At 36.8% G+C, this 13,911-nt stretch overlaps 1 protein-coding gene across 1 annotated transcript in view; it reads left to right on the top strand.

Annotated features, from left to right (window-relative positions):
* The first annotated feature begins 4,912 nt into the window (after window positions 1-4,912).
* Window positions 4,913-13,911, top strand: part of LOC107084284 (arf-GAP with dual PH domain-containing protein 1-like) — a 19,055-nt gene continuing 10,056 nt past the window's right edge. The window contains exons 1-5 of the mRNA XM_015374066.1: window positions 4,913-5,280; window positions 7,181-7,311; window positions 7,749-7,840; window positions 11,467-11,549; window positions 11,636-11,748. Of these exons, the coding sequence (XP_015229552.1) occupies window positions 5,193-5,280; window positions 7,181-7,311; window positions 7,749-7,840; window positions 11,467-11,549; window positions 11,636-11,748 (507 nt within the window). The 5' untranslated portion in view covers window positions 4,913-5,192. The remainder of the gene's footprint in view (window positions 5,281-7,180; window positions 7,312-7,748; window positions 7,841-11,466; window positions 11,550-11,635; window positions 11,749-13,911) is intronic.

Below are 13,911 nucleotides of genomic sequence, written 5' to 3'. Positions count from 1 at the left end.
CAAAATTGGTTAATTTGTGTCTCTATGCAGATAAGTAAATATATAGAATCATTAAGAATAAAATCAATATTAAATTCTGAAGGGTTTAAAAATTGCAGCTCAACAAACTAAAGAAGTAAAACAATATGTATTTGTAGAAATGAGACCTCCTCCAAAAAACAATGTGACTTCTAAAAAGAAATCAGTTTACCAACACACATTCACAAACACAGAATTTGAGATTGTAAACTGAGAGTCCAACTGCAAAAATTGGCATAAAAGATTTAGCTACTAGTATGAAAAAACAGAACACACTCTGCCATATTAGTTTGAATAAATGGGCTCAGTAACTGGGCATTAGCGTTTTACTGGCATGGAGAGAAAAAAAAATGTATTGCATAATGACATCAAACTCTCGCTGACAGTCGATTGCCCTATCTGTCTCCGTTAAGTAACCAGCTGGGGTAGTAAATGATCAGCTGAAGAATTGTTCTTGAAAGACAAAACAATTTTGCTTTTGTTGTATATATATATATATATTTCTCTCTCTTAAGGGAACCCCATAGATCTGCTGATTAGCTGCTAGGCAGTATAAATTCCTGCATCCAAAACTGAAAATTTATCTGAGATTTCACAGTTTTCCCTGAGTTGAAAAAGCAAGACTAGTGCAGCCCCCTTTACATCATAAGGTGAAATCTTACAGTACATTGAGGCAGAACAGTAGTGCCACCTACTGATCAAGCATGGCATCAATACTGTTTAAGGGTTAGTAAAAGGCTAAAAGGCATTCACAAACTAGTACATAGAGGTTTGTTTTTTAGTTTAATTTGTTCTATTTTTTGTCCTTTTAGTTTTATGAATGGCTAGTTTTTGTGAATTATTTTATATTGTGTACGTTTTTAAATGTAGACTTCATTATGTTTTATTTTGTGTTATCGGTTGAAACATATCCATATTTTAAAAAAGGAAGCATGTGTCGTCATATTACTTGGATACTAAACCAAGTAATAGTTTATTTGTGAACTCTGTAGAAAAAAGAAAGAAAAACAGATTATGAAATTTATAGGGGTTTTCACTAGCAAACTAATGTTACCGGTAATTGAAATTTGCAAAGATTTTCTACCTTTTAGTCTCACAATCATTGAGCAGAGCTGAGTGGTAAGTATATTACTGATATGGTCCATGGCCAATAATATTTTAATTAAATCATGTCAACACTGTAATAAAAAGTAATTTAAATAAAAAAACTCATGGAAGCAACTTGCCACATAATTGTTTAAATTCTGAAAAACAGTTCATCCAACTTTTTTTTTTTTTTGTTCATACTACTTATATATACACTTTCTCAATGTTTTCTTTTGTTTGCACATTTAATTTTTGTATAGTATGTAACCTTACTTCTATTTTTATTTTTTGTGCTACTAAATATCCTACATAGTTCCAACCTATTTGTTCATAATACTGATCTTGGATCTGTTTCTCATATATATTTTCTTTTTGTTTGCACAACCAACTTCCTTAAATAAACACAATGTAATTTTTATTTTTTAAACTCATCTTATAACTCATCTTAATGTATATTAAAGGAGAAGTTCGGTTTTTAACACTTTAAGCCCATTTTCTGTAGTGTCCAGGATGAAATCGAATGATCGACACCAAAATTTTGACAATTGGTCCTGTCTCTGCTATTTGGCTCATGCAGAATCACCCCTGGCTGCTTCAGAATGGCTTCCATTGTGCATGTCCGATAATGTCCTTAAAACAACCTTAAACGTTCTTTTTTTAAAATATGCTACTCACCGGGTCGTCAGCGCTGTTCAATGACGTTCCAAAAAAAGTTTCGTAAAGAAAAAACGTTCCTGTAGTGTTTTATTTAGCATTTTGTAAATCCCATTGAGTTCTGTTGGAATAGTCAATATTCCCCTGCCACCGGAAACGGAAATGGGGCCTGTTTACACAGCTGTAGTCTTTTCGCTTCACTCTGTGTACTCCGACGTCGAGGTGCTAACGTCTCTGTTAAACTCTGAAAATGGAATACGAAAGGTGGATTCTTGATTCTCGACGTCGGAGTACACAGAGTGAAGCGAAAAGACTACAACTGTGTAAACAGGCCCCATTTCCATTTCCGGTGGCAGGGGAATATTGACTATTCCAACAGAACTCAATGGGATTTACAAAATGCTAAATAAAACACTACAGGAACGTTTTTTCTTTACGAAACTTTTTTTGGAACGTCAATGAACAGCGCTGACGACCCGGTGAGTAGCATATATTAAAAAAAGAACGTTTAAGGTTGTTTTAAGGACATTATCGGACATGCACTAGGGAAGCCATTCTAAAGCAGCCAGGGGTGGATTCTAAATGAGCCAAAAAGCAGAGACAGGACCAATTGTCAAAATTTTGGTGTCGATCATTCGATTTCATCCTGGACACTACAGAAAATGGGCTTAAAGTGTTAAAAAGTGAACTTCTCCTTTAACACAATGTACTCCTTACTGCTAACTTAACTTGCCTTTCCAATCATTTACACCTGTTTTTTTCCAACCATGGTCCTTAAGAGACAACATACTTGCATGTTTTAGATGTTGCTACTTTAACCGACTTTATTCAGAGGATTTCAGTTCAAGAGATGCCTGTTAATCCATCATCAGCTGAAATCAGGTGTGCCTAATCAGGGAAAGCATCTAATACAAAAACAGTCATTTACCTTATGTGCAATGGTTTAAAGAAAACCATATTGGTAAAAATAAAATAATAATAACTTTATTGAATTGTCTGTATATTTGCAAAAACAGCACTGAACATCTTTCAGAAATTACAGTAAAACAAATGTCTGTCTCTAACATCAGATAGTTAGGAGGTAGCGACCTAATCGTATGAGTCCCTCTCAGAGCTTAGGAGGCATTTTAATATTGTGTTAAACCATAAAACAACATGGGTGACTTGCATTCTTCATATAACTATAAATTTTTCTTGGTTTAAATGTAAAGGGTGTGGTGGACGCCTCGTAGTGAAGATGTGGGTCTTGGGAAAAAGTTAATCCATCAGCATACCCCATACAACAAAAAACAATCAATGGCGCACATGTGCAAGTTCACCATTTTTTACTGGATTGAAGCAAAACAAGAAGTTGTTTATTTTCCCAACTAAAATGTAAACTTTTGACCCTTAAGACAATTCATTTATAAATATTTAGCTGTATCAACTATAGTTGTGCAACTAAATTAGTTAATTTGATAGGACAGAGCATATTTTAGTACTTTAATAGGGGCATAATTTAAGTTAGCTTGATGAGATCAGGAAAACCGGTTCCTGCTCAGAACTGGTTCCGCAGCACGACTTACGTCAAGTTTTTTACGCAAGTTACGTACACGGCATACAGTAAGCAAGTACGACGTTATGGAGAGCCATAAAGCGGTCAAAGCGATTGAAAGACTGGCTTCATTTTAAGGAACAGAAAGATGGTAACAAGGCGCTTTGCAATCATTGCAAAGTGGCAATTACATCCGCGGGAGGAAATGCATCCAACATGCAGAAACACCTGTGCACACAACATGGCATACATTTTAACGAATGCCGTGTTTTTGATGCTTCTGGACAGAAGCTAAATTTACGACCGACATGGAAGGCAACTCTGGTAGTAAATAGCTAGTTTTATATCTCTGGCTGTGCCTAATGTGGTTCCTAGTAAATAATATGCCATTTCTTGGAAATAAGCCAGTTTCCAACCTCTTTTTGGGGTTATTAAACATGCTACGAAGTTGCTCCGCATTTTAGGGAGCGAGACAAAGGTGATGCTTGTTTATTTAAATCAGGGGGAGATGAGTTTTTTTTTACAGAAATTGCACAGTAATGCTTTTTAATTAAACGGATGCCTTCTCCATTAGATTTTGATGACTGTGACGAGAGTGGTGTCCTGGCTGGATCAGAGGCTGGCAGCTCCCTTTCACTGCCTTCTGTTTTCGCCGAGGCAGGCAGAAATAAAATGTTCCAGGTGAAGGTAGACGAATGTCACTGTGCACTCACCAAGTTCATTGTTTCACAGAATCGATAAGGAATTGAATCGTTTCACAGAATCGATAAGGGAATCGGAATCGTGAAAAATCGTATCAATTCCCAACCCTAGTAATGTGTGCAGCGGGGCGTGGCAATTGTAGCCCAATTGTTGAAAAATGCATGCTAAAGTGCCCTCTCTGGACCAAAACGTCTGCTAAAGTGCACCCTACAGTGGTGAGGACCAACTATGTGCCTTTTTTTAAATTTGCCCTTCAAAAAGTCTACGCACGCCACTGCTACTCAAGGAGTTGGACATTTACATGTGAGATCTACAACAAGCATGTATGGTGTTGTTATAGTTGTCCTTGCTGAAAAGTAATATATATATATATATATTTTTTTTTTCTTGCATAATTTCTGTTAAAATAAAGTTACACTTGTTTTCAACCTTTCTTGTCATCCGTGAAACATATGATTTCAATTAAAATCTCACATTTCTTCATGTGGAACTGAAGAATAACATCGATGGTAAAGTGGGGCTTATTCTTGCTGGTGATTGTTTGGCATATTTTAATCACATTCTGCTATTTTCTCACATTTAGCAAAGTGGTTCCACTAATCTAAAGAGAGTGTAGGCTATTATTTACACGTGCAGCAATTATTTATGGTCCTTAACCTATTTCCCATAATTTTTTTTTTATTGCATCAAGATGCAAAGTCAAGGCTATATAAAAAAGCATTACATTGCGAATCTGTGCACAGCTGCTAGAGCAATAGGTGATCTAACCTAATATTATGCGGAACAGCTTGATGGAACAACCTCTGCACTTCACTTCCTACTGTGGCGCCCACCCCTCCCTCTCTCAGCACATGCAGCAGTGTGCAGTTTGGGCGATTCTCTCATTAAAGACTACGGATTACTGCAAAGGTCTGCGAATTGACAAGTTTAGACCATGTTTTTTTTTTTTCACCGCGTGACTGGTCAAAGAAGCTGTAATTAGCTTTTTCTTCAGCTGGAGGGATTGTCTGTGCTGTGGCCACACATAGGCCTACCTGTGCGGACTTGTTCGCACCTTAAGGAGGGAGGGTGAAACGCGACTAGACATACCTTTGCCTCACCTCTCTCTCTCTCTGTGCCTCTTTTTTTCTTTTGGCTCTCTCGCTCCATCTCCCCACTCTCTCTCTCCCTTTCTCTGCAAGCGGATCTATAAGCTGAAATGTCGACAAATGAAAGAACAATCCGAGCACTAAAAGAGATTCTCCTAAAGCCTGGAAATGACACCTGCGCCGACTGTGGCGCTCTGGGTAGGTGGAAGGAATGCACATGAAGTTATAACTATGCAGGCTATTATGTCAATATCTATCTCCAGTTAACGATAACATATGTCGGATGTTATCTAATAATCGTTTATGTTGTTTTTAGTTGAATTAAAAAAAAAAAAAAAAGTTTATGAAGGTTAGGCATTCAGGAGGAGGAGGGGCCTCACATGCAGGTGAAGCTGTAGGGGCCTTGTGAAAGTAGAGCAAGCCCTCACATGTTTTAATGTTGGGCAGTGTAGGACTTGCACAGTGCACACCCTTTTTTCAGCAATGCCCAAAAAAAGCAGAATGTGTTTTTCTAATTTTCCCCACGAAATATTCAGTAATGTTTGAATAGCAAAACATATAATTATCCAAAACAATCATGAAATAAGACAATGTTCCTATTCAGCTGGTATCCTTTTAATTCTGAACCTTTTTTTATACTACAGTACTCAACTTTTTCATAAACGGATTCAGATACATAAATGGATGATGGGACTGCTTGCTTTTTGTGTCATACCTTCAGTAGAGGACGTTATTGTTACCTGAATAACTAATTTCTGGAGTCTCTGTTTGTATGAATATCTTGCTGTTTCTGTAGTATTCTTGTTTTCTGATTTCCTGGATTGGAGGCTTCATTAGATTTATTTAAACTTTTTTTAAATGGAAAACAAAATGAATTACTGCTTTGTTATATTTCGTTAGATTTACCTACACTGCAATGATAGTGATGTAAATGTGTATTCATTTTTTTATTGCTAAAAAGGGATTTTATTATAGCTCAGTTTCTGTCTTTAATCATACACTAACTATAATAGGTTCCTACAGTAAACATGCTAATTCGTAAGGATCTTGGAACCAGAAACTGAGTAAATCTGTGCCCTAGGGACTTATATGATAGCCAGACTGTCGATGCACCTGGGAGTGTATTTGTCAGTGCATTACTGAGGAGCATTAAAGGCGTTGGCTATCTCAATAAGGTTTAAAATGAAATTTTTCTACTTACCATTTCTACCCAGAATCATACTTTCTGGTTAAGTTTAGCCTCTAGTCTAATTTTTTTCTTGTTTCTCTTTTTAAGACAAAAAATTACCCTCTGTATGTGTCTTGGAAGTATAAGCAAATTTTTTGTGCAGCTCATATACTGAAGCTTTGAATAAGGATGTAATCCGGAACGACTCTTGACCAGAAAGCCAAATTCACACTGTAATCTTCCAGTGACTATATGGATTGTTAAAAAATGTCCTGCTCAGACCTCAGTTTTTTGTTTTTTCAAGGTCAAACTAATTTTAAAAGACACCACTCTGTTGAGATGTTGTTGGAAAAAACAGATTGCTCTAGTCTAGGCAATAAAGGTATTTCTCAAATCTTTTGGCTCAAAATGTACCAGGGAAGACTAATTAAAATAGGAGACATGTCTTTCAGAGGTACTGTTCCAGGAGGGGCTTACCATTACAGTAAGGTCCATGGATTAAAAGCTTTATCAGTCTAAAAATGTTATCCTTACCGAGCAACTTTAATTTGATGTCTAGTTAGATAAATAACTCCAAAATGCTGCTGAAGTGATAACAGACTTGCCTTAACCTGGTAAAACATTTTTTTTTAAGTCATGTGATTCTTCTAGCTGATAACACCTAATACAGTGCATTTAATTTGGCCTGAAGAATTATTCTTCCTCCATTATTTTTTTTTTATTATTTATAAATGAAAACATATTTAAAACATTTAAACTATTTTGTTCTCAGCAACAAAATCTGTTTATGTACCATCATGGTTATAACTCACACTCTGCATTCAAGATTTTACCTAATATGTTAATTATCTTGTATTTCTACCACAGGGCCTTTGCTCTGGCCCTGGAAATCCCATTTCCGTTTTAACAATATTTTCCCCTGTGCTGCAGATCCTGGTTGGGGCTCATGCTCCCTGGGAGTTTTCATCTGTCTGGAGTGTTCTGGGATCCACCGCAACATCCCTGAAATCAGCAAAGTCAAATCCTTGAGATTGTCCCATTGGGAGGATCACGAGGTTCAGGTGAGAAGACAAAGGCAGTTTTGAATCGTTTTATCTGTTTGATTGTAAGTAATGAATAAAAAAATTTAGCAGGCTAAATATTGTTTATGCTATGGTCTAAGTTTTCTCTGTTTTTCTTATAATATTATAGTTAAAACCAAAATTGGTTTTAGATTCTAGATCACTGGTTTGAGGTTTCAAAAATAAAATTCTTGTTATGGATTTTAAAAATATCTATTTAAACGTTTCTTCTCTCTTGTTGATTATCTTGAACTTCTCCCTTGTATTATCACCTTTTAAGGAAAGGTTATCTCTAGAATATTCCCAGAAATTCTAAAACATCTAAAACACAATTTATTTTTCCATGAGAATGTCCTCTAGTTATTATACTCTTCCGCCATGTACTGAGGTATCATTCATACTTAATAATGTTTTTTTATGTTTTGTGCTTGTGATAGTTCATGGCCGAGAACGGAAATGCAGAAATGAAAAAAAAATATGAGGTCGCTGTACCGGTCTACTACTACAAACCAACTCACAAGGACTGCCAGTGAGTATTGACAGTTTCTCACACAATACATTACATCTTACTCGATGTATTTTAGCCGTGTTTTCATTTATAGAAAAAGTATGTAGTCTTGGTTTATATTTGATATTTGCTTGTCACATGGATTGTCCCTCTACAGTGTCTTGCAAAAATGTCCTGTGTTTTTCCACATTTTGTTGCATAATCTTTTGTTGGGCATTTATGTGATGGGGATAAATATTACATAATGAGTTGAGTTGGAAAGAAAATATCTATTTAAAGAGCTCTAGTCATGCACTATGGATTTCGAAATTCTATTGCGATTAGATCCCTCTGGTTGTTTACAAAGGCCTTCTGAGTTTGGAGCATTGTTGCCTTGCAACAAGAAGGGTTCTACTACTGGCTCATTATTCCGTAAGGAGTTTGCATGTGTGGGATCTCTTTGGAAACTCTGGCCTCACCCCACAGTCCAAACACATGACAATTAGGTTAACTAGAGTCTCTAAATTGTCCTTAGTTATGAGTGTGGGTGCGGATGGTTTTATGTCTATGTGTGTCTTTGTTTGGTCCTACGATGGACTGGTAGTTTGTCCAGGGTGTATCCTGCCTTTCACCCATAGACTGCTGGAAGTAGGCACCTACCCCAGCGCTACACTGATCGAGAAGATGGATGGATGGATGGGTTGGGTTAGGATGGGTTTTTGCTTCCTATGTTTTATTTCTGTATTTTACACTTAGTTTTTTTTATCAATTTGTTACTAAGCCATTTTGTGTATTTACTGTAACAAGACTATATTATCAGAGGTACTATATTGCACATGCAAGCAATGAGTAAACATGGAGGAAATGGAAGCCAAGGAGTTGGAACTCGAGGAGAGAAAAGGGAGAGGAACTAAGAATTATGGGGGGAGAGAGAGAGAGCCATGACAAAAGAAAGTATCCCATGGACACACAATAAATACTTCTATACAAACATAAAAGTTATACCTGTGAAGATCGCACAATGTCATTCAGAGCTACATGTAGTTGAAGCTGGAGTTAAGCAAGCCTAACTGCTGAATCATGAACAGCGGTATCCAAACATCTGTGGTGCATACAATGTTTATAATGCTCCTTTGGCAGGAAGATGTTGGGGGACCCCAGACCTACCCTGAAGAGCCGCAGACTGACAGAAAGGAGAACAGAGCCACAGATATCCAAATGCACCCCAGAGTGAAGAGACACAGGAAGGGCAGACACAGGGACGAGAGCCCTGGGGCCAGAACCCAGAGGCTATAGTACTGAAGCCCCACAGACTCTGCCGGCAGCCCCAGTTGAGCACACAGAAATCTGAGCCCAGGGATGGGTGGGACCCCAGGGGGCCCAGGCCCAACAGCCACCTGGAATGAGACAGCACCCAACAAAGCACCAAGCCCTGCAAAGAAGGAACCACCATAGAGAAAGGCCAGTCCTTACAAGAGATGCATCTGGGCATGCTGATGGTACACCCCCTGCTGCACAGCGATGGCTGCCAGCCAAAAACACAACAATGCAAAGCCATGTTCCCCATTTCCACTGCATACCTCCCAGCCAACCCCCATACCAGAAACAATAATTTGCTAAACATTATTTAATGTTAAGAGGGATAAGAGATGAGAAGCACTTCAAATAGAATATGAATATTGGTTCACTGAAGTGGGAGCTAAAGATGCAGAAGATGCAAAGTTTACTAATGCATGAGAAACTGTCAGTTTTCTTAGGCAAGGTACGTGACTGGGCCCTGCTAAATAAAAGTATTCATCTAAAACATGTCTCCTTCCTATCGGTTTAATCTGTCTTACAATATGACGCCCCTGAATAAAATGTAGGGTGCCCAGATCCCATTGGCACATTATTTTAGTAAAAAGAGATTCTGTACTTAACATAATATATCAATCTGTGAAGGCCTTAGATATTTTTGGCTGAAAAAAGTAAGCAAACAACTACAGTAAATGAGGCCAAGGAGGCAAACCTGAAAAATTAGGCATAAAGCCATGAGGAAGCTACAGTAGGATCAGATTAATGGTAGAAAACAATATTCCAACCTTTTAACATGTCATATTGTTTAAAGCACTATTTAATTTGTCTACAAATTTAAACCTATTATATGGTTGGTCTTCAAACTGACAGGTTTAAAAGAGAAAAATAAAGGATTTCTTGACCCCTGCCTCATTTGGTTCTTTTTAAATAGACCAAAATTTGTTTCCTCCCTTGAGACCTACTTTTGGAGATGGCCTTTGCGTTTGTCCAATGGACTGACTTCATATTTGAGCTGCTTTCTTTAGCTTAGCAGTGATTCTTGGGTGGGGAGCAAAGAACAGTGTCTCCTTTAGGTTGCAGCATATATTTGACAATACTGTTCCAAAATGAGTTTAGGTCATTCTATTTTGCAGTGTTCAAGCAACATTTCAGGGTTTAGATATGCAAAGGTGGCGGAGGTAAACTTTAAAAGACTTGCCTGGCATACACTTAAATGCATATAAGATGCGGTTATAACATGTAAAAAAGACTATGAAAACCACTAAATTATTTAGTCTGAGTTGTTTATTTCTGGCCTCGGAAATGGTTCCCCAACGGAGAAAGGTAGACTCCCCTCTTCTTGTGGGCGGAGAGTCCTTGTCTCAAGTGGAGGAGTTCAAGTATCTCGGGGTCTTGTTCACAAGTGAGATTGACAGACGGATCGATTTAGCGTTGGCAGTGATGCGGTGCACTGTATAGGACTGTTATGGTGAAGAGGGAACTGAGTCGGGAGCAAAGCTCTGGATTTACCCATCCATCTACGTTCCCACCCTCACCGGTGGTCATGAGATCTGGGTAATGACAGAAAGGACAAGATCAGAAATACAAGTGGCCGAAATGAGTGTCCCTCTGCAGAATGGCTGGATGTACCCTTCGAGATCGGTTGAGGAACTCAGTACCCGGGAGGGGCTCGGAGTCGAGTCATTGCTCCTCCATGTTTAAAGGAGCCAGCTGAGGTGGCTCGGGCATCTGTTTTGCATGTCTCCTGGTGGCGTCCCTTGGGATGTGTTCCAGGCATGTCCCATTAGGAGGAGGCCTCATGGAAGGCCCAGGACACGCTGGAGGGACTATGTCTCTGAGCTGGCCTGGTGTCGCCTCTGGGTCCCCCCAAAGCAGCTGGAGGAAGTGTCTGGATCGGGAAGTCTGGGCATCTTTGCTTAGACTGCTGCCTCAGCGACCCGGCCCTGAATAAGCAGAGGAAAATGGATGGATGGATGGATGTTTATTTTTGCAGTTAACTAAATTGTAATGGTCTATTTAAAATCTGAGTTTGTAAGAAAAAACAATTGAATATAATCTGCTTTCCAGTTTTTTGAGCTACAGTTCATATTGGATATAAGAAAAATAAATATTGCATTAAGGTTTGTTCAGTTGAAGGTGTGTCAAGGGAAAAGTTATGACATTTAGTTGGTTTCAGGTAACACTGATATCAATGGTTAAGCTCAGCAGTTCAAACCGTTTTGATTTTGTATCTGGAAGAAGTTATTTAGTAAGAGAAAAAAAACTACCACTGATTAAACCAATGACTGATCAGCAAATTTATAACATTAACTTGTTTCTTAATATATGGTCTTCTTTAAGCATTTATCTTAATTTTTTTTGTGTTTGTTCAGGGTACTAAGGGAGCAGTGGATAAGAGCAAAGTATCAGCGGAAAGAGTTTACCGAACCTGGGGGAAACATAACGTATGATTCAGGTGAACGTATGCAGATTGAAACACAATTACCATCATGTGTCATAAAAAGTCGTTGGTCTTGAATAACCTTTGCTTGCAACCTGCAGGAATGAAAGATGGTGTGTTGATGAAAAGGGGGCGGGACAATGGGCAGTTTCTTAGCAGGCGATTTGTCCTTTCGGAGAGAGAGGGCACTCTGAAGTACTACACCAAATACGATGTAAGCTGCTGTTAATGAATATTATTTCAAATACATGCTGGAAAAACACAAACTTTTAGCACATGTTCTACTTTAGTCTGCATACATGTGGAACCACAATAGAAATAACCTAAATACAGTTGACGTTTATAGATAAGAAATATAATACTAATTTTTTTTTTTGTCATTAAGGCTTTTTTTCTGACATACTCACTTTTAAGCTGTCACTGAATTCCATTGTTTCAGTTGATCCATATTGTGCCGTTTGACAGCAATTATCATCCCTTGCTTTACAAGACAAATACTTCCAATCATAGCTAGAAATATTTAATAAAATCAATAAGGAAAATGCTACTCCGGCAGACACCATTTGTAATAGCAAATGTTTGTATGACTTGTTGCAGAATGACAAGACCAAATTTATCTTTTATAGAGGGCTAGCATGACCTTATTGGCAGCAGTAGCTCAGCTTATAGCTATTTCCAGGAAGAACATGTATAATATTGTAGAAAAATCTGTCCAATGTAGCATCTATGGATATAAAAAAAAATCTCAATATTAATGGTTAAACAGCTGATTTAAAAGTATAGATTATTTTCATGATACATTGAGATTAGTATTTTCTTTTTGTGGATGTTCAGATAAGCTTACTGAGGAGTCTGTTTTTTGCTTTACTGAATTTTGCATCATTTACAAAAAATATTCTCAGAAGCTGGGAAAAAGCTTCTTGTATAAGATAGAAAAGAACCGCTTCCATGGCAACAGGATCTTTGTTTATTATATGTTTAGTAATGCAAATTAGGTTTTCCTCTAGGCATGGTTTCATTAAAAAACAACTATTTTAACTTAATTTCCTCCAGGTGAATTTAATTTGTTGAATATTTTGATATAGTGACAGGTTAATGGATGCTTCTCTTTGATTCAGTCCAGAGGTTGGGGTTCATATCTGTAATATGTTCCAGTGGCAATTCATTATCTCATATGAAATTCTTAAATTTTTGTTTAAAGACCAAGTTACCCTCTGGTTACCAAAGCAAGTCAAATTTCTATTAAACACTAACAGATTATGCTTAAAACTACAGACTGGTACTTTTGTATTTATGCCTCTAGTTTAATGAGTCAGAAGTGAGAATAAACTGTATAATCTAGTAAATAAAAAGTAAGTGTGTCTCACTGCACTCAGTTGGCAGTCCACCCATTTTTTAACAATTTTACAAGTTATGATTTGGACTTTAAGGGGGTTCAATTTAAGTTTTTCAAACTTGGGAATGCTGACTGCTAGTGTACATGGAACACAGAATGAGTCCAGTAAAATGCTTTTAATTAAAAGGTTTCCATCTTTGTTTTCTGTTAGTATAAGCTTTACCTTAGCATAGCTTATTCTGTAGTACAAAATATAAATATTTAATTTGGCAGAGCTATGTGAAAAGTTAGCAGTTTTTGAGTGTCTTTTAAATGGAGCACTCTTTTTTTTTTTTTTTTTTTTTTTTTTTTTTTTTTTTTTTTTTTTTTTCTTTTTTTATTGTACTTTGTTCAGAGCAAATAGAACTGCATTACCATTTTCAATTTGCACAAAACTTCAACTTAGGCATTAAAGCACATCTGAAGACTAAAACTGTTTATATTTTGTTTCCAAATGATGACTATAAGTGATGAAGGCTGTTGATAATTGCTTTTGATGTTTGTGTATGACCTCAAGAGTTTTGAACACTTTGATTTGTGTCTAATATGAACATCCGGTGTTACAAGACTGTCTAATTGGCTAAATATCACATTACAAATGTGAAATGCAAGATCATAACACTTAAAATGCATTAGCCAATATTTATTGCAGTCCCTTTACAATATTTATGTTAAAAACTGATATCACTATGAGATTATATTAGAACAGAATGTAGAAGAACTTGGCCCTGTTATCCAAAATCAATGGTTCTTTAACCTGTTACAACAAGTCACTCAACAAGTTCAAACTAAGTTTTTCAAGTAAGACCATGCTGACAAAAATCTGAAAATCTGTCCAAATATGACCATATATATATATATATATATATATATATATATATATATATATATATATATATATATATATATATTTTTTTTTTTTTTAGATAAAATTCTTTAAAACTGAATGAATGTTTAAAAGATACAATTCAATTATCTATTATTTCTTACTCAGTTCAAATA

Source organism: Cyprinodon variegatus, unplaced genomic scaffold (assembly GCF_000732505.1).
Source record: "Cyprinodon variegatus isolate N-32 unplaced genomic scaffold, C_variegatus-1.0 Scaffold96, whole genome shotgun sequence".
In the NCBI taxonomy this organism is placed as follows: domain Eukaryota; kingdom Metazoa; phylum Chordata; class Actinopteri; order Cyprinodontiformes; family Cyprinodontidae; genus Cyprinodon; species Cyprinodon variegatus.
Note: the sequence above shows the minus strand (reverse complement) of the source record. Positions and strands in the feature narration are given on the sequence as shown.